At 32.9% G+C, this 26,378-nt stretch overlaps 3 protein-coding genes and 1 long non-coding RNA gene across 5 annotated transcripts; 1 reads left to right on the top strand and 3 right to left on the bottom strand.

Moving 5' to 3' along the window:
* The first annotated feature begins 70 nt into the window (after window positions 1–70).
* LOC110711099 lies at window positions 71–6,136 on the top strand. Its single transcript, XR_002509268.1, has 6 exons — window positions 71–1,822; window positions 3,704–3,812; window positions 5,182–5,263; window positions 5,368–5,457; window positions 5,607–5,695; window positions 5,785–6,136. It is a non-coding gene; the product is annotated as an uncharacterized LOC110711099 (long non-coding RNA).
* A 4,540-nt stretch (window positions 6,137–10,676) lies between these two features.
* Window positions 10,677–14,154, bottom strand: LOC110711096 (cation/H(+) antiporter 25-like). Its single transcript, XM_021889461.1, has 3 exons — window positions 13,990–14,154; window positions 11,928–12,935; window positions 10,677–11,840 (listed from the first exon to the last, which is right to left on the bottom strand). Exons 1-3 carry the CDS (start codon window positions 14,152–14,154, stop codon window positions 10,677–10,679), a joined length of 2,337 nt encoding a protein of 778 aa, XP_021745153.1.
* Window positions 14,155–18,817: 4,663 nt separating this feature from the next.
* Window positions 18,818–23,587, bottom strand: LOC110711094 (putative receptor-like protein kinase At4g00960). Of its 2 annotated transcripts, none has more exons than XM_021889460.1 (7): window positions 22,613–23,587; window positions 21,170–21,310; window positions 20,967–21,085; window positions 20,059–20,269; window positions 19,716–19,902; window positions 19,454–19,604; window positions 18,818–19,364 (listed from the first exon to the last, which is right to left on the bottom strand). In XM_021889460.1, exons 1-7 carry the CDS (start codon window positions 23,439–23,441, stop codon window positions 19,047–19,049), a joined length of 1,956 nt encoding a protein of 651 aa, XP_021745152.1. In that variant the 5' UTR covers window positions 23,442–23,587; the 3' UTR covers window positions 18,818–19,046. The 2 variants fall into 2 exon arrangements, with proteins under 2 accessions (XP_021745152.1, XP_021745151.1); XM_021889459.1 differs by having other exon boundaries at window positions 19,716–19,953; window positions 22,613–23,586.
* Window positions 23,588–24,970: 1,383 nt separating this feature from the next.
* Window positions 24,971–26,313, bottom strand: LOC110711100 (putative cysteine-rich receptor-like protein kinase 35; the record flags this gene model as incomplete). The annotated part of the gene is given in 6 exon segments (XM_021889465.1): window positions 24,971–24,997; window positions 25,115–25,264; window positions 25,359–25,596; window positions 25,712–25,786; window positions 25,789–25,921; window positions 26,167–26,313. Coding segments are annotated over 5 exon segments (726 nt in total), but the record flags the coding sequence as incomplete, so codon positions are not given.
* Between the last annotated feature and the right edge of the window lie 65 nt (window positions 26,314–26,378).

Below are 26,378 nucleotides of genomic sequence, written 5' to 3'. Positions count from 1 at the left end.
TCAATTGATTTATTGATGCCTTCAACATCCAAATTGCCAAGGTGGGCATACGTGTGATCCGACAAAGATAGATTTATTCGTTTAGAGCAAGAAATGCAGTACTGGTGGTCATTTAAAATAAGAAGCAACACAATAGCTATAATTAAATTGTGCACAAATGCACAATACATATATACAACACTAAAGCATGTTAACATTGAGTAGGAATTGAAGCTCTTATTCTCATATTTTTGATCGTTTACTTGTTTTATTTGGAATAATCATATTGTTTTCAGGGGTTATCTATTTTAAATGTTTAATGCTTATCTAATTATATTTAATTTGGTCAGTTGATGTAAAGATGCTATATTGAATTTGATAGTTGGGTGAAATTAGTATTTAGTAGGATCAATTCATTTGTTTTAATTGCAGAACAAAAAGGTTTGTAATATTTCGAATGATTATAGAGTTATTGTTAATATGTAATGATTTGGGAAGTTGATATAGTATGAAAGATGAAGGATAAGAGTATGTATATTGGTTTTTTTGCAAGTATTGGAATTTGATCAATGGGAAGAATGATATGATTTTTTCTTCTTGCTAACGATTAAGTTTATGTATCTCAATTTAATTAGTGAACGGTGAATCTAGCTGGTTGTTTGGTTCACAGTTGAGATGATGTAAATGAATCTTGCAACTTAATGTGTTTGGTTCTCTGATATTCCTAAATTTTAGAAGCACAATGATGAAAACCTTTGATGCTTATGAATTCATGTACAAGCACAACAGCTATATTAGAAGAGTTTCTAGACATAACCTTTGCATATGGTGTCAGTGATGAGTTCAGGTAATTTAATTTGGTGGTTGCTTTTAGCCTTCGAAAAAGGAATCCAAATTTTATGAAAGGCAGCTCAGGTTTGTCTTGGTCTACCCCTTGGCTTCTTATTTTGTCAACTTTGGTGCAAATTTAGTGATATAATGATGAAAATATAGGAAATCTTCAAAGGTTTTTTATAATTAAGTTGAGCTTGTTAATCCGTACATTTGAATAGTGGCCACAATGGTATCATTTCTTAAAATTAAGCTCTTTATTATTGAATACTACAACTATAAGAAAAATAAAGGATGTAGGAGTTTATTCTAGCAGTAATCTTGTCTACTTTTGATCTTTATTAATAAGTGACTCTAAGCTTCTTGGCATAAAAATATATTTACAACAGTGTGGCAAGTGTGCACAGGGCACATCAATTGTCCAGCTTATGCATTTGCCTTGTGATGCCATAGAATCTCAAAGACATCTCGGTGCTATGAAATTACTCTCTTATAGCTCAAGTGCGCTGTGATGTTTGATTATCTTGATATTTATGTTGATGTTTGATTATCTAGATATTTATGTTAGCATTACAGGGTACTTGTAACTAATAAGACCAACATCAATTCTTGCAATCTGGGATCATCTTTTGAAGAGCATAATGACTCGTGAATTGGCAATCTGGCTTGCACCTTTCTAGCTGCAGTTTTTGTTACATTATTGTCTTCACCTCTCTTATACAAATGTGTAATTTTAAATTTATGCGTTATTAAGGTTAAATTTATTCAGTATAAAAAGCTTATTCTTACTTCTATTTTTTTAGCTTTGTGATTTCAAATTTGCACGTGCCATGTCAACAAAGATTGTTGTTCTTCACTATGTCAAAGGTCGGGCTTATCTGCTGCTATGTCCCTCTTATACGCTGTAGACACCATAGCAAAAAGTTTTACCAGAATGCTGCCTCCTGTTCTATTCATTTGTGGCAAAACAACTTTCTCTTGTTACCTCCTTAATTAACACTTTTCTTCCCAGGTTAGATTGCTCTCTAATTTGTATTTTGGCAAATATATTCATGTGAGTAGTCATAAGTTTCACTTTCACCTCTTGAAATTATATGGCATTTTTCGGGAAGTTGAAGATATGTACAGATTTTCTGTTTTCATTTTGTGATTGTTCTGCTTAATTGCTGGTTTTGCTACAGAGTATTATTCATGTACTGTGTGAACTTGAGTACTTTGTTGGTAAAGTTGGAATAGAAAATATAAAAAATAAATAAATAGGTAACCGATTGCTGCAGGTTAGCTTGGCCGAAAAACTGGACTGAGTCCCCTGTGACAATTGAAACTTGAGTCTCCTGGTTAATTGATGCATTACTCTTGTTTACATGCTCTATTAATTGATGCAAGTAAAGTGTTCAAGCTATACCCTAGAATTTGGACTGGGAGTTTATTGCAATCAAATTGAGATCTTTGAAGTGGTCTTGATTTTTATTCTTTTTGTGGACTTGAAAATGGAACTTACTAAAAATCTGTAAACATTATTCTGATTTAATTTGACGTGGTGAAGAGATTTAGTGTAAATTAATATTAAGTATTGTTTAATATGTTGATTCTGACCATTTATAGTATAAATATTAAATGGTCACTACTAAGTTGAAGAGCATCCATCAAGTCTAATCAATTGTGTATATGTAACTTTGGTTTTCCGAATTCGTTAAATTTCCTAAAGTAATAAAAATGGTATTTCACAAAAAAGCTTCAAACGCCATGAAAATTGCACCAAGTATTCAAACAGATCTGATTCTCATTTCACAAAATTCTCATTTCTCAATTCAATACTTAACCGGGAGTGTGTCAAAACTCCAAGTTAAAATATGACGCCAATCTTCGAGTATTTCTCAGTGTGTAAAATTGGACCTGAGATGACGCCAATCTTCCTCTCAATTATATTGTCTATCCTCCTCCTCCCCAGTTTCCCATGCTATGTCTAATGGAAATAATATTTGGGGTTGATGAAGAATTGTTAGCTTAATCATCCTTTTTTTAATCACATTTTGAAGCAGGAACTAATTGCTTAATGTAGCAAAGACTGAATTTTTTTTTCCAAAAGCATAGGGTGTTGTTGCTTGGGTATATGCATCAAAGTGTTTTATAACATTAATCTTATGTTAGTTTGTATGTATTTGGGAGGGATTTCTATGCCCAGACTACAATGCATCATATTATTGGTGATTGTGGGATTATGTGAATTGAGGAAGACTACAATGCCCAGAATACAATTGAGGAATTGGTGATGTGGGGTTGTTATTGTTGGTGCAAGGAGATGGAGCAGCAGCAGGGTGCCAGGATTGCAGGTGGCTGCTATTCATGAGGAAGAAGGGAGTTGTGGTTGGGTGAGGTGGGGGATTCTGGCTCGTTGGTGGGGGTGTGTGGGAGTATTTGGTGGTGAGGGTTGGTTGCGATGGTTGGGAATTGGTGGAATCAGGGCTGTAGAAGGGTGGGGTGGAATAGGGACTGATTAGTGGGGTGTGGGAGTTTTGGCCTGGTAGGGTGGCAGGTTGGCAGCTGTGGTCGGGAAGGGAAGAGGGCGATTCTGGTGGTGGGATTGGGACTGGAGTGGTGCAATGGTGGTGGGGATGGAGAGAGGGGTGGGGCAGTGGTTAGGGTCGTGGAGAAGAGTACTAGAGTAGGGTTGGGGACTTGGGAGTGGGCGAGTAGCTAGGCTTGAGATAGGCTGGTAACCGACTACTAATTGAGATCTCATCATCTGAATTTCTCTCCTATTTCTTTCATGTGTTTTTTTTTATAAACTTTGATTTGATGTTTGATCTAAGCCTTTTAATAGCATTATTGTTGTTAATTTTTTATTTGGATTATTTGTGTTAATCAATCTCTAATTTCTAACAAGTTGTAGGGAGCAAGAAATCAAACAATTTGCAAAGGAAGTACAAAAAGATTTGCAAGGGAAGCAAAGAGAGTTTGAGGCTGACAATATATGGGGAAATGATGTGGGTGTATCTAAGGTTGGAATGAGTGTTTATTAAACCCTTAAAGTAGTACCTTATTATAGCCTACAATTTTTTGCTGATGAAATTTTGCTTATTATTGCAATTATTATATGTTGTCATTATTTTATGTTCTTTGGCTGTAATTTAAGAAGTGATATGGTCCAATGTAAACATTTTCATGGTCAACTTTCATTGCTTACAATATTGATTTGACTCATTTGAAGGTGTCTATTTAACTGCTTACAATCTTGAGTCAATAAAGTCACAAACATCAGGTCCAAAGTTCTTGAATATGACGATAAATCTCCTGAGGTCTTGTTTTTATTGAGTGTTATTGGTTAGTCATATTCATAATTGATCAAGTATCATCTGCTTTCTTTCATTCCACAGTGCTTTTTTGCATAGTTCATCTGCATTTGTAAATGATGACTGCCTTGTTTCTGCTATTGTACCAGTGGGTTTCTGTTCCTTGTCCAACTATTAATCCAAAATAAAAGATATGGCTGGATAGTGAATAGGGTAAGGTTGTGTGCATCTTAGTCACTGAAAATACTGTGAAAAGTAGGACACATCACATTTTAAAGTGAAATGGATTTAACCTTTGTGTCATTCAGAGAAACTTTAGGTTGAAACTTGAGGTTCTTTTGTGTTGCATTTATCTTGGTGGGATAATGAGTTTGATCATTTGATTGTGTTATTTTTATTTTGAGCTTGAAACTTGAGGTTCTTTAAATTGACTTTCTTTTTAATAGTATGGTGATAGATTGAGTGTGTGTGAATTCTTACAGAAACTAAACTTCAGTAGGTCCTTTGAGTGAGGATTTACAAGTTTAAAATATGATAGATTTGGAAGATTGTATTGGACAGTGTCGTATAATTTTGTTTTGTGTGGCATTTAATCACAGAATATGGACTAATATTAAGGCTGTGAAATTGTAATGATGATTTTGGGATTCTGTTATGGGTTGTGTCATAATTTTGTTTTGTTTTGGCTTTCATATGCATTGGTGTTTTGGACCTTAATGAATTGCAATTAATGAAAATTTAGAAGCTTAAGATCAATTTCAATTGTATTCTTTGCATTGAGAACTGTCTTTTCTGATGTCATTTGTTCTTATCGGAATTAATAATAATTATAATTGACCGTTAAAAATGTTTTAAAATATATTATTTTCAAAATTTGTGAGTAAGATTATGAGAAGAAGAATAACGAGACGATTTTGGTTTTCGATCTTGGTGGTAATTTTAATGTTTCGGGTGAGTTCTTCATAAAGAAAAACTCCAATTGTGAGAAATTCCATGTATGCCTTCTGCAATAGTTTACATTTTGATGCATTACATCAGATTTCTTACATTGCAACGAAACTCTTTCTGCCTTTTGCAGTTCTTGAGGTTGGAGAAAAAGTTTTCAAGGTGTTATCTACATCAGGAGACAAACTCATTTGGGTGGTGATGACTCCGATAAGGTAGGAAACAAGGAATCGGCGTGCCTAATTCTGTGTTAGCTTGAATCGGTTCTTTAATTTTATGCAGTGAAATGATATAGTTGTTTGTAATTGCTACTACACAGAATGGTAGATTGGCTAGCAGAAACTTTCAAGAAGAATGAGGATATTGATCTTCGGAATGACAAACAAGCTCTTCAGCTGAGAAGGCAAAGGTTGAGCTTTTGTCGTTAACTCATATTAGCATTAACCATGTATATGTGTATAATTCCTCAAAAAAAAAATAAAAAAAAAATTGTTTGTGCCTTCAGACATCATTTTGGATTTTACGAGTACTAAAATTGTCAATGGTGTGTTTTGACAGCTTGCCTTTCAATACTGCAACACAAGATGGCCCAAAACACCCCTCACGAGAGCAAAGTTCGAAGAGTTATGTTCAGACTTCTTTGGCTGGTATAATGTACATAAAACTGTTGTAGTTATTTGCTCAAATTGTGTCACTTTGGAATTGTTTTACTGACAGGTTGCTTTAAATTCTGCAGATTAAAGACACCGGTTGAAACTGCTTTAAACTGCTTTGAAGTGTACCCAGATTATACTGTAAGGAATCAGCTATTGTAAAATCTCCACCTTAAAAAACCATGAAATACAATAATTACAAAATTAAGTAGTGTAGAATATGTATTAATGGATGATGAACTCAAACATAAAACTTGTATTATCATCTTACTACATTCGATGGGTACGGAATGATGATAATTCTTAGATCTCTTTTTCAGAAAACAGTAGGTTATTGCAATTACTTTCAATGGTATTGCAACTAATATTGCAACAATAATTATCATCATCTTGTTTGATGATTTCTTCTTTTTTCCTGCATCAAATTTAATTCCACTATTAGAATTATCGAAGAATTAATTTAACCAAAAGTTTTAGTGTTTGAAATTTGCATACATACATAGTGTACTTCTAGTGTTAAATTATACACTTGTATGTAGCAAAATTATGAAACTCCTTCAATGTTAGGATAAGAGTAATGTCTTACACGTTTCCATGAGAAGTGCTAATTTATATATACCTTGAAATAAATTAATGTGAGACGGTATATATACACATAACAAATACGTGGCAATGGCCAATTGGTTGCTTTAATTTTAAAATCAGTAATTTAGTACTCCCTCCGTCCCTAAATTACATTTCTATTTCTAGCATTTATTCCTCACATAATAGAGGAAAACAGGAATGTAATTTAGGGACGGAGAGAAACCAACTAAGCACATTTTTGGATCAATATCGAATAATTTAAGTTTTAGTTGGTATCAAATATTTTTGTATAAAATAAGTATTAAAGGGAATATTATATACTACCTTCGATTCATATTATTTGCAACGATTTGACATAAAATAGAGAGAGAAAAAAGTTCTAATCGTTGCAAAATTATAAAACGGAGGTAGGTCCTGTTCACTTCAGCTTAATTTCAGTTCAGTTCACTTCAACTCCAATCAGTTTATTTCAGTTCAGCTCCTAATTTTCTTCTTTCATAAAATATTCATTTCATCCATATTCAGTTAAGTTCCAATCATTTCACTTCAATTCAATTCAGCTTAGTTAGTTTACTAACCTATACGATACGGCGACAAGCAGTACGATGACACGAAGATATATTTGTGTTATTGTTGGTCCGCGTATAAAAATGATTAACATAAAGTATATTCTCCGTAATGTTTGCTTTGCGACTTGGGATCAACGAAGTGGGGCCCATCATGGACTTTTATTTGGCATCATCCAGTCAACGTTGCTCTTCATCTGACTTTTACAGTATAAAAATGATGTATGTAGATAATTAACGGTTAACAATTAAAATATTTATTAAACTTAGTGTTTCTTGTAGCTCATATTTCTTCTTCCAATCAAATATGCTCTTCATATCCTTAAGAACATCACATTTTTATTTGTGTCAATTAGAATAGATATTTGGGAAATATTTAAGGCGGATATTTTTTTTTTTAGTTTTTCTTTTTCTTTCCCAATGTTTGTAATTAGGGATTTGCTTGTAATTTTATATAGTTTATAGCTACTAGCTAGAATATGCAATTAGCTTGGCCAAACAAATAAGCCTTGCTAAGCTAATCTGCTTGAAAAATTTGCCAAAAAAAAAATACTAAAAGTAAATTAGTAATTAAGATGAAAACAATCAAATAATTAATAATTTAAATAGTAAGCTAATAGCTAATCTTTAGGGCCCAAACTAGTTAGAAAGATGATTAATTTAAAAACTTACGTGACATGTCAAGCTAGTTTGACAATTAGCTTGTCATTGATGTTACTTAGTATCCATATTTTGACCAAAGATAAGGTTGCACAAAGAAACAATGTGTTGACCATATACCATACTAACTGCCAACAACACATAACAAATTAATTGCTGTTGCGCGCTAGTCCAACAAACCTTGACCCCTCTAATTCAGCAAAGGCCCAAATTATTAAACAATTTCGTACGAGAACACCACAATAACCGCTTGAAGAAGATTTGTCAAATTGACTATCCCACTGTTGAAATAAAAATTAAAAATATGACTCCGATTTTTTTTATTTATTTAATATTTTTTGTATTTTACCACAATAAGATTTAAACGAAAAAAACAAGAAGGATTAGAACGACCGAGGGAATGTTGATGTGAAAACAAAGATTTAAAAGACGGCCAATGTAATATAGAAAATTTTTTTACACTATTTTTAATTTTTTATACTCCAAATTAATTTTCACGCTTATATTTTTGAAAATGCTCAGCAATAACCAATCTCGTTCCTGATGTTTATGTGCTCTAAACATAATGTAAGATAAAAGCCTTTACACATAAATATATTTTTTATACACAATAAAGATAAAATAACTTATATTATTTAAATAATGCAAGTAAATCTTAAATCTCATAACACAATAGTAACTTTTCATGATAAAAAAAAAAAAAAAAAGTACAGTAGTGCTACCTTTGTACAATCGGCCACGCACTAAAGGGAAAGATGTCAAATATCAAGTCATTAACGCCGTATAATACATCAGAAACAACAAATAAAAAAAAGATGGGAGTAATTTAGTGATAGATGAATTATTTTTGCACCGATCTAATTTGTTAATTACCTTAATGATTGCCATGATATTAATTTACCAAATTTAAAGTGTTTGAAATTGGGTATTTAAAGAAGATGCTAAGCGGTGTTATTGGAAAAATTGTATTTTGGGAAGTTGTTGAGCATGGAAACCGGAGAAGCTAAGGAGGTGAAGAATTAAAATGTTGTAATTCCACTTACTCGTAACGACACTAGCCAATTAACTACCCGTTTTGTATGTGGCTGACCATACTATTTGACCACTTATAAAAGAATAAAGTAATCGCTATAACACTGACCTAGTAATCCTGTAACACTAAGCGAGTAACTACTCTTATAGCACTGACGAAATAACCTCTTTAACGTTGACCAAGTAACCCCTATTATACTAATGAAATAATCCGTATATGGATGACCTTACCGTGTGGCCAACCACATATAAGACTTTGTGACCAATTAATGATAGGAAGTATAAATTACTCAAAATGCAACATAATTAAAAATTATTCTGTGAAAAAAATGACATAAATTAACTCACCACTCACCAGTCTCAGCAAATGGCGGCGCCGAGTTATTATGAACCGAAGAAGCCGAGTAATTAACTGCACCATTGTAAAATGGATAGATTTCGTACCGAACGTTACAACTAGGTTGTAACACCCTTGAACCTTGCATGACCGAGAGTTGCGTAATCGCACGTGTCAAGCATTGACTGCATTCATTGGGAGTCAAATCCGGTGTACACTGTTCTAACGCATACAATGCAATTGACCTAGTGAAATTCACCGCTTTCGCAGTGAACTTAATCCCTGACCGATTATTAGCGGTCTCAACCGCTGTTTCATCCATTGTTTTTTTCATAAAATCTCCGAACCGGGTTTGTTTCCGTTTATTCTTTCGGAGTTCATCATGCTCACCTTAGGTACAATCGAAAGTTTACCAAAAATAGACACGTTGGAGTACCTTACCATACACTCGTCATACCATATTGTTGCTACCCTTGAGTTGGGGCAGTATGTATGTTGTAAGTCGGTGGTTGTTGCGGTTTTCACGCAGTCTCTGCACGCGGTGACGTTTTGGTCACCGCCGCAGAGAAAGAGGCCGTAGACCACATCGGTTGTGCCTTTGCCGGCTGATGTTGTGTAGAAGCCGGTGGGGTCGGTGGCGACGTTGGAGGCGAGAGAGTGGAGGAGGGTGTTGAGGTTAGTTGCATAATTGGTGTTGGGAGCGAAGGTGGTGTTTGGGCAAAAGTTATACAAATATAATGGAAGGGAAGTTGATTTAGGAATTATGAAGAGAAGATAGATTGATAAGATCATACAGAGTGTCATCTTATTTTTTTAGAAAAGGTGGCATCATAGTTATGTGCTCACGTTCAAAATCCATCAATTTGGTCCAATTACTATCTATATATATACACATGATACGGGTAATAAGTTTAGAGTGTACAACGTTAATTTACACCAAAAGAATAAATGTACATGAGTAAAAAAACATATCTTTGCAAGTTTGTGAAGCATGTGACATTACAGTTTACACGTATTTATTATTATTATTATTATTATTATTATTATTATTATTATTTTTGTTAAATCATGGTGTGGCCTAAGTAATAAAAAAAAAAAACAATCTTGTCTTTCGATTATTCCAAAACAATCCCACTGCTAATAGGGATTGATCTTCTTTCAATAATAATCCCTTTGAAAAATTGTCTGAAAATTCCGACAACTTTTAAAACTATCGGAAACTATGTACTTTATGACGGTTTTACTAGGCCATCAGAAGCTATTCAACAAAAATAGCGTGTTTTTTTTTTTGTAGTGGTACCGAGGTATTATGGTTTGTTTACATTTATTGAACTGATTGAAGCTAAACTGAACTGATCTGATTGGAGCTGAATTGAACTTAAATGAACTGAATAGAAATGAATGAATATTTTATAAGAGAAGGAACTTAGTAGCTGAAGTGAAATTAAGCTGAAGTGAACAAACCCTTATTCTTAGGGATATTTATTCTTTATATAGAAACTAGCTTTTGTTCAATTGTTATGTTCATGTTTTTAAATAGGCGAAGTGACACATGTAAATATATGTGATGGCTCATCTCTTCCCTATCGAGTATTCCACTCGAGCATGGGTTGGGGATGGACCTGCTGCACGCTATCTCTAATGTAATAGGAGCTGATTAGTGCGTATATTTCAATACTTGTTGATTGCCTCTCGACTTCTTATATAAAAATAAACAATGATGAAAGTAGATGTTTTTGGTTTCATCCAAATATAATGTATTTATAAAGAAACATCATAAAAAACAATTTCTAAACTAGTAACAAGCCCAAGGAACAGCATGTTGTTCTCTTAACACTTGTTGTTGCACAACTAATACACATCCTAAGGCATCAAAACTAGCCGATACTAAAAAATCACCAATTAATCCTAATTCTGGATTTTCACTCCAATCTGATAACCCATTCAAGAAAGTTGAATTAATTCCATTTTTCCTCCCTACAATCCAGAGATCTATCTTCGAAACACTAGCATTCAAAGATCGTATAGCCGAAACTGTTTCAAAACCATTACTCACAACAACTTCCTTGTAAACTACTTTTTCATTCATCTCATTTTTAACCCAAAACCAAGTTACCACTCCATCATCCATCTTCCTTTCCGGTAATATATCTCCTGCCTGTTCATTTGCCAAGAATCGAATCACAATTAACGACACATCGGGATGTTCCACCATGCGGCTAGCCAACATGAGGGCCTCACGAGCATCCGATCCACCAAGGAACAGCATGACAAATTGGCGCGGCGTGTTTTGGTTGTTAATTCGAGTCGAATGTATATCCCACGCTTTAGCCTTCTTGCATGCTAAAATTCCCACGGAACATGGTGCATCAGAAAAAGTATAAGCATTAGTATGTTGTACCCCAGGCCTAAGTATTTCAGTTAATAAATCATTTCCAGCTTCAATATATTTCTTGTGGAAGGGTAAAATGATAAAAACAGTCTTGTTCATCAAGGCCCTCTCACAGATGTCATGGTACATTGTTCGATTCGGGGTGACACAAGTAAATAAGTTCATATCAATGCAATTCTTACGGTCCTTTTCGTAGAGCTTGATTGCATTATGGACAGCCACATTGTTATGGTCCCAATACTCATTTCGTTGCTTCACGTGGTCGATGAACATTGGGGCGGCTCGCCCAAAGAGTTCGATGAAATAGATAGCAAAAATCTTAAATGGGTTACTTGTTGTTGGGTTGGTGAAGTCCAAGAGGCTAAATATGTTGGTCATGCTTTCTTGGTCGTAAATGCAGGCTAAGATTCGAAGTTTAGACTCTTGTGGTGTGTGTTGTATGGTTCTTTTCTTGTTGGTCATGTATGGCTTTGTTGGATCATAAAGGCAATTAATTATAAAACTTGATATGCTTGTTGATGTAATTGTTAAAATTACCAGTAATGAAAAAGACGGCGTTTTCACTATCTGCACATAAAATTAAATCCATAAAGCACGTAAGAAAGATTCATACCTAAGTAACAACTAAAGTAGTCAAAATTTATAGAATCATACCTTTAAGGTGAACCAGTGATGGAAAAGAAGAAATTCGGTTTGACCTCTAAGACCGAGTATTAAACTCAAAGTTAGAGAGTCTCTATATGACATATCCACAAATCTTGCCATTATAACCACTGAAACAACCTTTGTAACTATGGACATAACCGCCAACGATAGCACAGGAATTGTGGTAGACCAATACTCAGTCATTGCAAACACATCCGTTTTAAGCCCTATAGTTGCATACGCAAAGGGCATAAGAATGTGATTCACAATGACCTCAGTTTGTTGAATGATGGTTGCCCCTACAGGCGGGCGGTCGGGGATGGCTAACCCAAGCCAAAAAGTGGCAACCCCAATTGTAGCCCCAAAAAAATCAGAGATAAATGCATATACAAAAACTCCTAACAAAGTAGAAATTATATATTCTTGATCCACCGGATTACCATTTATAGTTTTCTTTTTAATCCATCGCATTACTATTGGTATTCCATTAAATGTCAAGGCACAAAGCAACGATGTTGACAAAATGTAATATAACGCGTTAATGACTCTAAATTCTCCTTGCTTCATCGCTTCAAATGCAAAAATATCAACCAACCCAATAAAATCGCTTATGATCACCATTGTAAGTGCCATACGCCCAACTTCCGATCTTAAAATTTGCATGTCTTTTAGAATGCTATAAATACTCGGGAATGTTGTGATTATAATAGATGAAGAAATAGCTCCGATAGAAGAGTATTTTCGTACCACTGAATCGTCGATGTAGGGTTTGACGCAAACATCAAACATAAACATGATTAAATGAGCAATAATCATCGCTCCATTTGAAATCACCCATTGCTTCTTTCCGGCCTTGCCAACCACAGAAAGGTCCATTTTCACCCCCGTCATAAATAAGAAAAACACAAATCCAAGAAGTCCTATATTTTCTATTACAAAGTTTGAGCCCTTTGGAATAACATTATCTGCAAAGGTTTTGCTCCGACCTAGCACTGAAGGTCCAACAATTATGCCCGCCTACATACACCAACACAAAGTTCATCACCATTTTTTTTTTCAAATAACATTCAAATGTCAAATAACAATAATTAATAATATAAACTTTGACCAATTATATCTTTAATGAACAATAATATTTTGAATGAATTTTTAAACTTAGTATTTAAAATAATATGCATATTAAGTAATCTGATTGATGTATATATTTGAGAAGAATATATTGATATGATGTATATATTTGTGAATAATATATTGATGTACATATTTGAAAAGACGGCCAAATTAAGAAAGAGTTTATGTGCATGAATTATATAAATTTAAATCAATTATTAATTTTTCATTTGCTCAATGTTTATGTGCATAATTTTTTACCATAATTTATTTTTTAAGGACTTTTTGTGAAAAACTACCTTATATCTATAAATTTTTATGAAAAACTACCTTATAAAAAAATTGTTGTAAGAAACTACCTTATGAAAACTAAATGTTGTAAGTTGCTACCATGTGCTTAATTTAACAATGAAAGGGAAGAGGAATTAGGGGTTATATAAGGGGGCTATGGAGAAATTGGGTGGAAAAAGGAAAAAAAAAAAATGATTGAAAATGGGTCATTAAACGTCTTTTTTTCAATGCATATAATTCGGCAAAAAGTAGCTTATTACAATATTAATTGTTTTATAAGGTAGTTTCTTACAACATCTATTCTTTAAAAGGTAGTTTCTTACAACATTTTTTTAATAAGGTAGTTTTTCACAAAAAATGACTTGTATAAGGTAGTTTTTCACAAAAGTCCTTTTTTTAACGTTTGATTTGCATTTCCATTTAAGAATATATGAAGCACCAATTAAATCTCTTCCACGTTTCACAAAAAAAAAAAAAATTAAAAAAAAAATAATAAAAAAAAATAAATCTCTTTTATGTATACATTTGTTACAACCTTAAATAAAAAAGACTTACCTCTTTAAATTTTAAAAAATAAGATAAAACATAAACTTACTAGAATATCACAGATGACTTTAGGCTGTTTTAGAGGTTTTAATAGAACGCGCAAAATATGGCTAATAAGAAGAACCATAGACATTTCTAAGAGTACATTGGAGAAGGAGAACTCCTTATTGTGATTGCCCTGAAATATTGAGAAGGCATTACTTCCAACATTTCTTTGACAGTATATCTCAACAACTTCTTTATGATGATATATCACACTAGAGCCATTTATCACAAGATTTGGGTCCATAATAACAACTTAACTTCTTGTTAATTGTTTAGGAGATACAAAACACTTTATTTTAATTGTCCTTTAATGGATAGGACAATTCACATTTGTACTGCAACATCTTGCTAGCTTGATGAGGCTTATCACCAGGACCATTAAAATGAATATAATATTGCATGTCACAAATTTACAATCATGAATACTATGACCATAAATTTGGAGCTTAGGCGGAAAAACAAAAACAAACCAAAAAAAAAATAAAAAAAAAAATAATGAACAATTATTTTGGTGATGGTATTTATTTGCTTTCCCCCTCTTTCTTTAGTTTTTGATTCAAAAGAACTCGTTTAATTATTTATTTTCTCCTAAATCAGAAAGAAGAAAGAGGGGTTTGATAAAATCTATGAATGATCTTTTATTTTTTGTTGTTGTTGGGATGACAAGTAACAAGCACAATACTTTACTATTATTAGAGCAATTTATCACAAGATTTGGGTCCATAATAACAACTTAACTTCTTGTTAGTTGTTGGAATGCTAAGTATCACATTTATAGGTGTGCTTTTAATCAAACTAGGAGATATTTTTACATTAATTAAAAAAGAAATTAAGAACAATAGAATTATCGTCACTATGATGATCCTCAATCACAACAATCACATAGTCAAATATAGCATATCATGAGCTTGTTGTACATTACCTTGTAGAGTTGTATTTCCTTAAATAATTTTGATAATCATTATCATTTTAATTATTATTTGTTTCCTTCAGTTGAATCCTATTTTATAGAATTGAATTGATGATTTACTTTCCTATAATCTCTCTAAAAATCTCTATGTTTAAATGTTATGATTCTATGGTATTCATCATTAAAATAAATGACTACCATTACACTAATATTTTAGGGTTCGTTTGGCATTACTGTGGTTTTATGTTTTTTTGTTTTCTAAAAGTATATAATATGAGTCCCATAATGAATCAAAAATTATATAAACTTATTAAAATTATGATAATTTTGAAAACTGACAACAGAAAAGTGGAAACACCTTTTTCTTGTTTCCTGTTTTTGGTTTTTGGTTTTCAAAAAAACATAAAACTGAAAACCAAAACTGATGTCAAATTGCTTTTGATTTATTTATTTTTGTTTCAAAATTAATTATAAATCATTTATTTAATTTATAAAATTCATTAATTTCTTTTGAAATAATTTTCTATTTTTGTATAATTTTCCTAACCAATTCACAAATTTCAGTTTTAATATTAACGAAATTAACAAATAATTCATAAATTAATTATAAAAAAATAAAAATAAAGACATTTAGAGTTAGAAAAAAACATTTATAATTAATTTTGACATAATATAAATAAAATCAAACGTAACAAATTAGTATAATGATAGTAATTTTAAGGATGACGTTCGTAGAAATTTCATTAAATGCTGCTACTTGAATTTAGGTTGTTATATTAATATAATAATATAACATAACTATGTTGAAAAAAAAAGATTTTATGTTAATATGAAAGTCATTGTGTTATAAGAAAGTTCATAAGAGTTTTTATTTATTTAGTTATAATGGAGAAAATACAAGTTTATAACTTTGATAAACAAAAATTGTTTATCAAGGAGTGTATATGTATATTATATTAAACTTTTGGTTAATAAACTGTTATTTTCTCTCTTATCCTTCAAGCTTTTGGTATATTTTTTTTTTCTCTTTCCTCTTTCAACTTTTTGTTGTTTTCTCTCTCCTCCTTCAATTTTCAATTTCAATGGTGGAAATTTGAAACCCAAAGTCCCAAACCCATAAACCACTTCTTTCTCCACAGCACCACCACCTATGGCAGTTAAAAATGCTATCGTAAATGAAAGGCTTTCCCTAAGGGTTTGATATGCCCCTAATTTACACTTTTTATAGTAGGGTGTCTTTTTGTTTCGCCGCGAAGTGGCCATTGTTGATGAAGAAGAGGAGGACTACGGGAAGAAGTGTAAGACGACGGGACGAAGCAGACGAATTAAGAGGAAGACTTTTGTGGGTTTGATCGGCGAAACGCGGACAGATGGTGGTGGTTATGATGGGTTTCGAATGTTGGTCGATGTGATGGTGGTGGACTAGATGCTGGCTATGGTGGTGCTGCCGGTTGAAGATTTCAGAAAAAGGTGGGAGGAAGAAGATGAATAATGACAAACAGTGAGTTAACATAGTTAACTCCAAAAAATCTGTCCAACTTGTTATTGTGGCCCACAAACAGGAAAAATATATTTTTTAATCAAAAACACAATTCAATGAAACTTATTTATGAAAATGTCATTTGATAAACAATTTTTTTTATCAAGGTTATAGCCTAGGGCTTGTTATAATGAAAGTTTTAATATATTGGCCAATATGATAAATGCCATTATAAATTAGCGTCGCAATATTTAATGTTTTTATTTTGGTGTTTAGAGAGCCACAGGGGCGAGGTGAGAATCGATCTCAAGATCTCCTGGAACCGGGAGGAAAGCTCTAACCACTTGAGCTATCCCTCACTCTCTCATATTTAATGTAACATTGGCTAGCACATTATTGTAGACCTAAGTTTAACAAAAATATTAATTAGTGTCACTATATCAAAATTAGGGTCACTATTATAGATTTATGGTAAATTAAAAGAGTTTCTCCTTGATAATTGGGTTGATCACATAGCTTAGCTTCTTGGATTACTATTTAAAACGTATAATAAGGTTTTATTTATTCCGTTTACTTGACTTAAGAAGACGGGTCAAACACACCTTCTAGATTAATTGTAGACTACGAATTTATTTTCTCTAGAAAAAAAAGGGTTTTAATTTTGTTTTATATTTATTTCATATATATATTTATTTATTTATTTTTGGAGATGTGAACACAGGGAAAGCGACTAATTGAACCAAATTTTGGATTAGTCAAGGCTGATTCATGAATAGTTGGTATACAGTTGACTTAGAATTTTCTTAGTAGTAGACTAGTAATCCAATACATAGTGACACTAGTGGGGTTAAATTTAAATGAATCATTTGATCGAATTACTAATAATATTCTTGACGTGATATTAATAAATAGTTATCATTCTTTTCCAACTACTATATCAAAGTATTCGGATCGGTTATTTTAAAAGCGCTTGATAATACATTTGTATTAATATGGTCTTATTTTATTTATTTATTTAAGGGGTTTATGTGCATCTAATTTACACTCTTTTCTAGTAGGGTGTCTTTTTGTTTCGCCGCGAAGCGGCCATTGTTGATGAAGAAGAGGAGGACTACGGAAAGAATGAAGTGGAGAACGACGAGACGAAGAAGACGAAGAGGAAGGCTTTTATGGATTTGATCGGTGAAACGTGGACAAATGGTGGTGGTTAATGGGTTTCGGATGTTGGTTGATGTGATGGTGGTGGACCAGATGGTAGTTATAGTGGTGCTGCCGGTTGAAGATTTGAGAAAAGGTGGAAGGAAGAAGATGAATAGTAACAAACAATGAGTTAACATTGTTAACTCCAAAAATCTGTCCAACTTGTTATAGTGGCCCTCAATAATGTATGGTTGGTGCATCCGGGTGCACCATGCGAACATTAGGTATATTTAAAAAGAACGTGGGCGAAAAAAAAGAACATTATAGATATTTATAAAGAACGTGAGCATAATATGTTCTTTTAATTTGATTAATATGTTCTTTGAGTTTAAAACTATATGTTCTTTATATTATACAATATGATCTTTAATGTATGTACATTAAAAAAAAAAATCAATCACCCGAGTAACTAGAAAAAAGAACATGTTCTTTACTGTATTATCATGTTCTTTTTGTAAAGACTTTATGTTATTTGGTTAGAGGTGATCAAAGTTAGACCGACCTGACTTGATTTTAGACGGGTTTTGGGCAAAAAAATTTCACCCCCAAATTCGGTCGGACCCGGCCCGTAAATTTAAATTTTTGGGCGGGTTTGGGATTGCGTTATTATGCATTTTAGTTGATTTTTTTTATACGAACTCAACACGAAAAGCCCGCACGACCGGACCATTTTGGGCACAAAAACTTCAGCCCAAAACTTGGCCCGACTCGAGAAGTGAGCTGATTTTTTAACCTTGGCCCGGTCCGCCTAATGATCACCTATATCTTTGTCAAACACGAACATGTTCTTTTTTGTCAAATATAATGTTCTTTTTCAGTAAACACTTTATGTTCTTTGTAATGTCATATTCTTGTCAAACACAAACATGTTCTTTTGTCAAACTCAGGTATGTTCTTTTTCAAAGACTTGTTCTTTTTTTTTCCCATGTTCTTTAAAATATGTCTAATGTTCTTTCCGGGCGCATGGTGCACCCGAGTGCACTATACTATTTTCAGGCCCTCAAACAGTAAAAAATATATTTCGTATTTTTTAAACAAAAAACACAAATTTCAATGCAACTTATTTACGAAAATGTCATTTGATAAACATAATTTGTTTATCAAGATTATAACCTAGGGATTGCTTGTTATAATGAAAGTTTTAATATATTAACTAATATGATAAATGCCATTATAAATTAGAGTCACGATATTTAATGTAACATTGGCTGACACATTATTGTAGACCTAAGTTTAACAAAAATATTAATTAGTGTCACTATATCAAAATTAGGATCACTATTATAGATTTATGTTAAAAGAGTTTCTCCTTTATTAATACGGGTCACTATTATTAATTATTAATATTATTATTGGAAAATAAACAGAGTATACCATCTATCAATGCTCAAAGTATGACCAAGAGAAATTGAAACACGACTTGTGGTACAACATTATTACACATCAATTAGACATAATATGTTGTTTACCAACTTCAATTCACAGTAATTGAAAGTTTGAAGCCCACTATGAAAGGTTATAAAATCTCTTTTCAATTATCTATTATTTATCTAGGTTCAAGTTCAGTGATTGAGACATCATTGCTAGACCAATGTGCTGACTTGCTCGATAATTGTTGTGAACCAATCTCCTTGGAAACTCTACTCTTTATGACGAAACCTGGAGCTTCAGGCACCGGAAGAGTGACCGAGTAGCTGTCTAACGTAAGGACTACTGTTGCCATTGAAGGTCTATCATCCGGTGATTCTTGAACACATATCAACCCAAGGTGTATGCATCTCATAACTTCGTCCAATGAGCACGAGTCTCTTATCGTTGAATCAACGAATTCTAAAGGCATGCCATCTCTCCATTGTTTCCATGCCTGCATAAATTGAATAGATTCTTGTGAAATGCTACTCATATCATATATTTTTTCCCAACTATCAATAAGAAAAATATTAAAATACTTACATAACTTAAAAGGTCCATAGCTTCTCCGGGTTCATAAAATGTATTGTTTCTCTTGCCACTAATAATTTCCAAGAGTAAGACGCCAAAACTATAAACATCTGATTTATTTGAGAATTGACCCTGCATTGCATATTCAGGTGACATGTATCCACTGCACAAAAAACCACAAACCAACATTAACCTATATGCATTCAATTTTTTTAATCTATATTCTAATGGCTCGTAAGTAAAAATTAGGAATTATACTCGATTTGATACTCACTATGTTCCAACAACCCTGCTTGTGTTGTCTTGGGTTTGATCCACTACAAAAATTCTTGCCATGCCAAAGTCTGAAACTTTGGCATTCATATCGGCATCTAACAAGACATTACTTGCCTTAAGATCTCGATGTATAATTTTTAGTTGAGAATCATGATGGAGATATAACATTCCTCGTGCTATGCCTCCTATAATTTTGTAACGCGTAACCCAGTCAAGAATTCCATGACTTTCAGAATCTGTACATTACATTTGGTTAATGATAATCGATGTTACATTATCACCTTGCCTAAAGTTTAACTTTAATTTGAACAGAAATATATAGGTTTTGAAACTAAATGTACCGTGAAGATACTTGTCAAGGCTCTTGTTAGGCACATATTCATATACTAGTAACTTTTCTTGCCCTTCAAAACAAAATCCCAATAGCCTAATCAAATTCCTGTGCTGAAGTTTGGCAACTAATAAGACCTCATTTTTGAATTCTTGTATTCCTTGGCTAGAATTCATGGATAACCTCTTCACTGCTATTTGTTGCCCGTTTGGTAGTGTACCCTATCGAAAACATGAAATTTTTTGCATCATTAACATAAGTATAGCGTGTTTTACATCCAAGCTATGTAATGCTACAATATTAGTTGTTATTTTACGGATTATTAAGCCGCCTTGGTATTGCTTGCAAATAACTTATTTTTGGTTCAAATTGTTAGAAGACCAAATCAACCATGTAAAAGCTTAATAGTGTCACGTGGATATAATATCATATTAAATGATCAACTTAACCGAAAACTTACAATGATGGTTAAGTTTTTTTTTGAAAGACACAATGATGGTTAAGTTTATTTATGCTATATCACAAAATTAGTTGACACACACACACAATCACACACAAAATCCTTATTTTTATGGTTGTGTTCGTTATATTATTTCTTCTCCATCACTCAAGCTAATTTATTAACGCCAATCATGAATCCATTCATAAACTAAACCCATTCTTAGGGTTTGTTCTCATTGACTGAACTCAGCTAAATTGAACTGAACTCAACTGAGCTGAACTGAATTTCAACGTATGAGACTTGACCCTTTTTTTAGGGTAAAACGGCGCTTAATTAATAGTTAAAGAGTTAATAGAGTTAATATGAGAACAGGCCCTTAATAACAAGTTTCTTTATCTTCGTAAAAGGAAGAGTAATAAGTTTCAGCTAGAAATGGTTAAGAGAAACTAACATAATCAGGACAATTGTTGTCTTACCTTATAAACACCACCAAATCCACCTTCACCCAATTTCTTCTCATCCGAAAAATTATTTGTTGCTAATCGAAGCGTTGTTAAGTCATATTGCAAGGACTCGACGGTAGTGAAATCATCACCTTCAACATCATCATAAAAATCATAAAATTAACCAGCAAAGTATACATATTATTGACGAAATAATTATACATATTTTTGTCTACCAGTTTCAGCAGCAACAGAGTCATAGGTCTTTGTTTTCTTGTATTTGGTGCTACAACAAATGACTATAACAAGTAATGCCACTGTAACAGCCACAATAGGAACTACAATGGCAATAATCGCCTTTGTTGAAATTTTGCTCCCTGCATGAAAAACATGTTACATTTATAACACGTGGTAAAAGAAGCGTAGCAACTTAAAAAACAAATGAAGCACTTAGTTTTTATCAAAATACAAAATGATAACATTGAAATCAAAGTAAACTTAAATTAAGTAAAAATAAAGATAGATTAATAGACAGTAGCACCAGTAAACTATAGAAAACTTCTAGATATCGAAAGCATAGTGTTAATGTTCTCTATACATGAATTTAAGAAACAAATATTGGCATATTGGCTAATAACAGCTCACTTTATTGGGCTTTTGGTTTTGGGCTAAGCCTTGACAAAATAGAACTTGTTTGTTGTACTTGGGACATGATGATTTTACTAGGGAGTATCATTATCATTTTATGTTTGCCAGCCTATATGTTTTTTTTTTTTGAACGGGATGTTTGCCAGCCTATATAAAGACAATAATTAATTTACAAAAAATAATTAATTTATTAGTTTTCTCATGAATATTTATTAGGATGCTCCCCTTCCAATGGAGGAAAAAATAAAGGGCTTTTTGTCAAAAACTACCTATTAAAAGACATTTTTTGAGAGAAACTACCTAATAAAAAAAATGTTGTAAAAAACTACCTATGAAAATGAAAATGTAGTAAAAAATTACCCTTTCACCGTATTTTCATCGTTAACTAATTTTTCCGGCGTTGACCACCTATTTGCCAATCACATGAACTGTTTGTAACCTTTATTTTTTTCCATGCCCCACCACCTTTATTTTTTTCCATGCCCCACCAATAATACCAGCTATCATGTGACCGGCCGCACATGCTCAACGCCGGAGAAATTAGTCAAAGACGAAAATTCGAGGAATAATAGTTTTTTACAACATTTTTTGCTTTAATAGGTAGTTTCTTACAACAATTTTATTTTAATAGGTAGTTTCCTATAACATTTTTTTTATTAGGTAGTTTCTCACAAAAAAAATTGCTTATAAAAGGTAGTTTCTCGCAAAAAGCCCAAAAATAAATTGATTTTCTATTCCTAGGTGGTTAGGTTTGTGACTAGGAACTTACTCGTAAATGAGTTTTTTTTTTTTTTTTTTTTTTTTTTTTTTTTGGACTTATGAACATTTTTATGTATGAATGGTTTGACTAATTTTAAACAAAGTAATCTTTTACAAAATTTGTTTACTGAATACTTGTATGATCTGCATTTTAAATCAAACATTACCTTATAATTTAATCAATATGTCGTTACTTAATCGACCAAATTATAATTTTAAAAAGTTGTAACGAGTTCGAGGAGACATATATAAAAAATAATAATTGGACTTACCACTAGAGACGTTAGAATTCGGTGTTGGTGATGGTGGTTGTGGTTGCGACTGTGGTGGTGATGGTGATGGTAGCGATGACATGTTAAAAAACGGATAAACCTCATATCGAACAACACAACTAGGTTGCAACACTCTTCCACCTTGAGTCTCTCTAAACCCGCCAGCAGCGCCAACTAAGCACGTATTACAATCGCTAGGGCTTAAGTCCGGCGTACACTGCCCCAACCCATAAATCGTCTCAAAACTCGTATAATTCACAAAAGACGTTGCAAATTTCTTTTGTGAACCGCCGGTTGCAGCTCTTACCCCAATCTCGTTGTTCAACATGTTGCTCAACAGGTCCATAAACCTAGTCGTGTTGCCAGATATATTATGCGAGCTCCAATAAAGCCACGAAGGGGTAGTATCCAATCTACCGAAAAATGACTTGTTGGAATACCTAACCATACACTCGTCGTACCATATTATTGCATCTTTCCGGTTAGGACAATATGTCTTAGGGAGGTCAGTGGTAGTGGCCGTCGTAACACAGTCTTGACACGAGCTTACATTTTGGTCCCCGCGACAGAGGAATTGGCCATACACGGCTTCGTTTGTGGTGTTTCCACTGCCAGACACGGCTTGATGGAAGCCGGTCGGGTTGGTAGCGTTAGAGGTGAGTAAACGGAATAGTGTATCAAGATTGGCTCGAAATTGGCTATTATTGGCGAACATAGTGGTATTTGAGCATGACTGTGCCAATAAGTTTGGAGCGGAATTAGATTTGGAAATCATCATTAAGATATTAATCATAAAGATTAGGGAAACTCGGACTAGTTTTTGAGCCATTTTCACAACTTTTTGTTTGTTTGTTTGTTTGGTTTTTTTTAGGATGATTGAGTTGATCACATAGCTTAGCTTCTTAAATTACTATTTTAAACGTTTAACAAGGTTTTATTTATTTCGTTTACTTGACTTAAGAAAACGGGTCAAACACACTTTCTACATCAACTTAGACACAATTTCTATGAAATATATTTTTTTCAGGAATAACAATTTCTAAAATTTATTTTCAAAAAAAAAAACATTGGTATTATTTTCATATTTTTTAAATTTATTTTTCATTTATTTTTTGAGATGTAAACAAAGGGTAAGCGACTAATTGAGTCAAATTTTGGATTAGTCAAGGCTGATTAATGAATAGATATTACTTCGGATTGGTTTACAGTTGAATTGGAATTTTCCTAGAAGTAGTCCAATAGATAGTGACAGTAGTGGGGTTACATTTAATTAATCATTTGATCGAGTAACTATTATTCTTGAGTCTTGACGAGATATTAATAAATAGTTATTGTTCTTTTGAACTACTTTGTTGAAGTATTGGGGTTATGGGGTATATTGAAAGCGTTTGATATTGACATTTTTATTAATATATGGTCATTTTTTTAATTATTTTTTTATATGTTTTTCTAATACCGGATATCTTTGGTTGTATTTTTCCTGAATGCTAGCTTGTACTATATGAAGCTTAGATTAACATGTATTATACCAATTTTTATTTATAAAAAAAACAACAAATTCAACGCCAAAATAGATTATTAAATTTCAAAACAATATGAAATAGGCCAGGGCAACCCGAACAAGGAGGAGGAGAGTTTCGTCCATAAATAAGGCTTTGGAGCTTCTATACTAAAACCAATTGGCAATTGTAGGAGTAACTCCTCTATCTTATAAAGTGGAATCACCTCTCCTCTTTCTCCAATATGGGATACTCACAAGTGGGCTACAATGGGTTTCGACATAGATATCTGTTTTATTTCTAAGAAAAAAGTAATACAATGTTGCATCAAATTGATGAAGGATGTGTCAACAATAAAAAACGCCAATGATTCATAACGACCATATCTTCCTGTGCTTTTTCCTTACCCTTTCGAAATTGTATGTGCGACAAATTGTATTATCATTACAATATTGCATATGAAATTGTATGTGTGTGAGAAACAAATTGTATTATCATTTTTGTTGCTCAAAAGTGATGTACAAGATACCCTATCTACCTAGGACTCATCTCACTTATTGTTACTTGATTTTGTGTATATGGCTTTGAGTCGCATGAGGTGGATGATGTTGCTGTTGAATTTTTATTAGACCTTTCATGATATAAGATGGTTCTGTACTACTATTGTAATAAAATCGAGGGCGTTGAGGTGTTGGAAGTGTACTTGTAGTAGAGTTTGTATTGAGCATGAAGACTATTGTTGACATGGTTGGTCTCTCATGTGCATTCTCTTGTACACATAATAAGCCTAAATGAATGCTTCTCATCACTTCATCAGCCGAATATGTGTCTTTCAATGTTGGATCCATAAAGTTCAATGTTGTTCTTCTTTCAAGCTTCTCCAGGCCTAGAAGATAATAATTGAGGCATATAGTAGTAAATAAATTTTTCACATGCTTAAAATCAAATCCAATTTCAAAATGAAAAAAAAAATAAAAAAAAATCAAATAATAATTTTACTTACATGTGTCAAGAGGTCTCCTACTCCAGAGGGTGGAATTTGCTATTGATCTTCTTGCCACTTACAATCTCTAATACCAATACGCCAAAGCCATACACGTCTGATTTTACAGAAAATTGTCCATTCATTGCATATTCTGGGGCCATATAACCACTAAAAGACATTGCCAACAAATTGCAATTATTAGACTTAGGTTTTGTGATAGGGAGCGGAAAAACTAAGACAAGAAAGTAGAACCAGAACTTACTATGTTCCTGCTACTATATTAGTGTCATCCTCTGTTTGTTCAACTTTGAAGATCCTCGCCAAACCAAAGTCTGCAATTTTTGGGTTCATATCTTCTTCAAGCAATATATTAGCTGCTTTTAGATCACGGTGAACAATCCTAGGTCGAGAGTCTTCATGTAGATAAAGTATTCCTCGGGCTATACCTGTTATAATATTGTAGCGCGTAGGCCAATCTAATTCTCCTTGCTTTTTTGGATCTACAAATAGAATGAATACTCATCTACAAACCAAAGACCTATAATGATCTAATAGTTGAGTTAATGGCACTTCAAGTTAAAAGACAAGTGAAAATGCATCTCAAAATTAACATACCAAATAGAAAATAGTTGAGGCTTTTGTTAGGAACATATTCGTACACAAGAAGCTTCTCCTCTCTTGTTAAGCAAATCCCAAAAGCTTAACCAAATTTTTGTGTTGAAGTTTAGCTATCAATACAGCCTCGTTCTTAAACGATTCCATTCCTTGATTAGAGACCCTCGATAACCTTTTAACTGCTATATCTTGTCCATTTGGGAGGGTTCCCTAAGGCCAAAAACAATTAGTTTATGTTACCTTATATTAGAGTTTGGTTTTTCATATATTAAATATTGTATATTTGGAAAGTTTATCTTGTTTAGGAGTTTTAGGCAAGTTAGGTATTCTATTGTATATTGGTATATATTTGTGATTAATAGAATACAGAAGGCTAAGCCGTTTTCTCCCATATTTCTCCACTTTAACACCTTAAAAGCAATTTAGACCACCTTTAACTGATTAGTTTACATTACCTTATAGACATTGCCAAATCCTCCTCCGCCAAGCATTTGATCATCTGAAAAGTAATTTGCAGCTTGAAGGGTGCTGAATTCGTATACCAAAGACTCTGCAGTCGTGAAATCCTCAAGCACTATGATAGCGCAACGTACAATAAGAAACTAGATCAGCACATGATTTTTAACCTTCATAACAATAGAGACTCGATGATTACCATTTTGAATAT

The sequence above is a fragment of the Chenopodium quinoa genome, unplaced genomic scaffold, assembly GCF_001683475.1.
Source record: "Chenopodium quinoa cultivar QQ74 unplaced genomic scaffold, ASM168347v1, whole genome shotgun sequence".
In the NCBI taxonomy this organism is placed as follows: domain Eukaryota; kingdom Viridiplantae; phylum Streptophyta; class Magnoliopsida; order Caryophyllales; family Amaranthaceae; genus Chenopodium; species Chenopodium quinoa.
Note: the sequence above shows the minus strand (reverse complement) of the source record. Positions and strands in the feature narration are given on the sequence as shown.

What these genes read in the sequence shown, in the direction of transcription:
- LOC110711096 (XM_021889461.1), bottom strand. Translation starts at nt 14,154, where the DNA reads ATGGACCCAAATCTTGTGATAAATGGCTCTAGTGTGATATATCATCAT. An exon ending in TACTCTTAGAAATGTCTATG is followed by an intron (nt 12,936 to 13,989) that starts GTTCTTCTTATT and finishes TGGTGTATGTAG; the next exon opens with GCGGGCATAATTGTTGGACC. An exon ending in ATCACTGGTTCACCTTAAAG is followed by an intron (nt 11,841 to 11,927) that starts GTATGATTCTAT and finishes TTTTATGTGCAG; the next exon opens with ATAGTGAAAACGCCGTCTTT.
- LOC110711094 (XM_021889459.1), bottom strand. Translation starts at nt 23,441, where the DNA reads ATGGCTCAAAAACTAGTCCGAGTTTCCCTAATCTTTATGATTAATATC. An exon ending in CCTTGACAAGTATCTTCACG is followed by an intron (nt 19,954 to 20,058) that starts GTACATTTAGTT and finishes TGTAATGTACAG; the next exon opens with ATTCTGAAAGTCATGGAATT. An exon ending in AGCAGGGTTGTTGGAACATA is followed by an intron (nt 19,605 to 19,715) that starts GTGAGTATCAAA and finishes TTTTTTGTGCAG; the next exon opens with TGGATACATGTCACCTGAAT.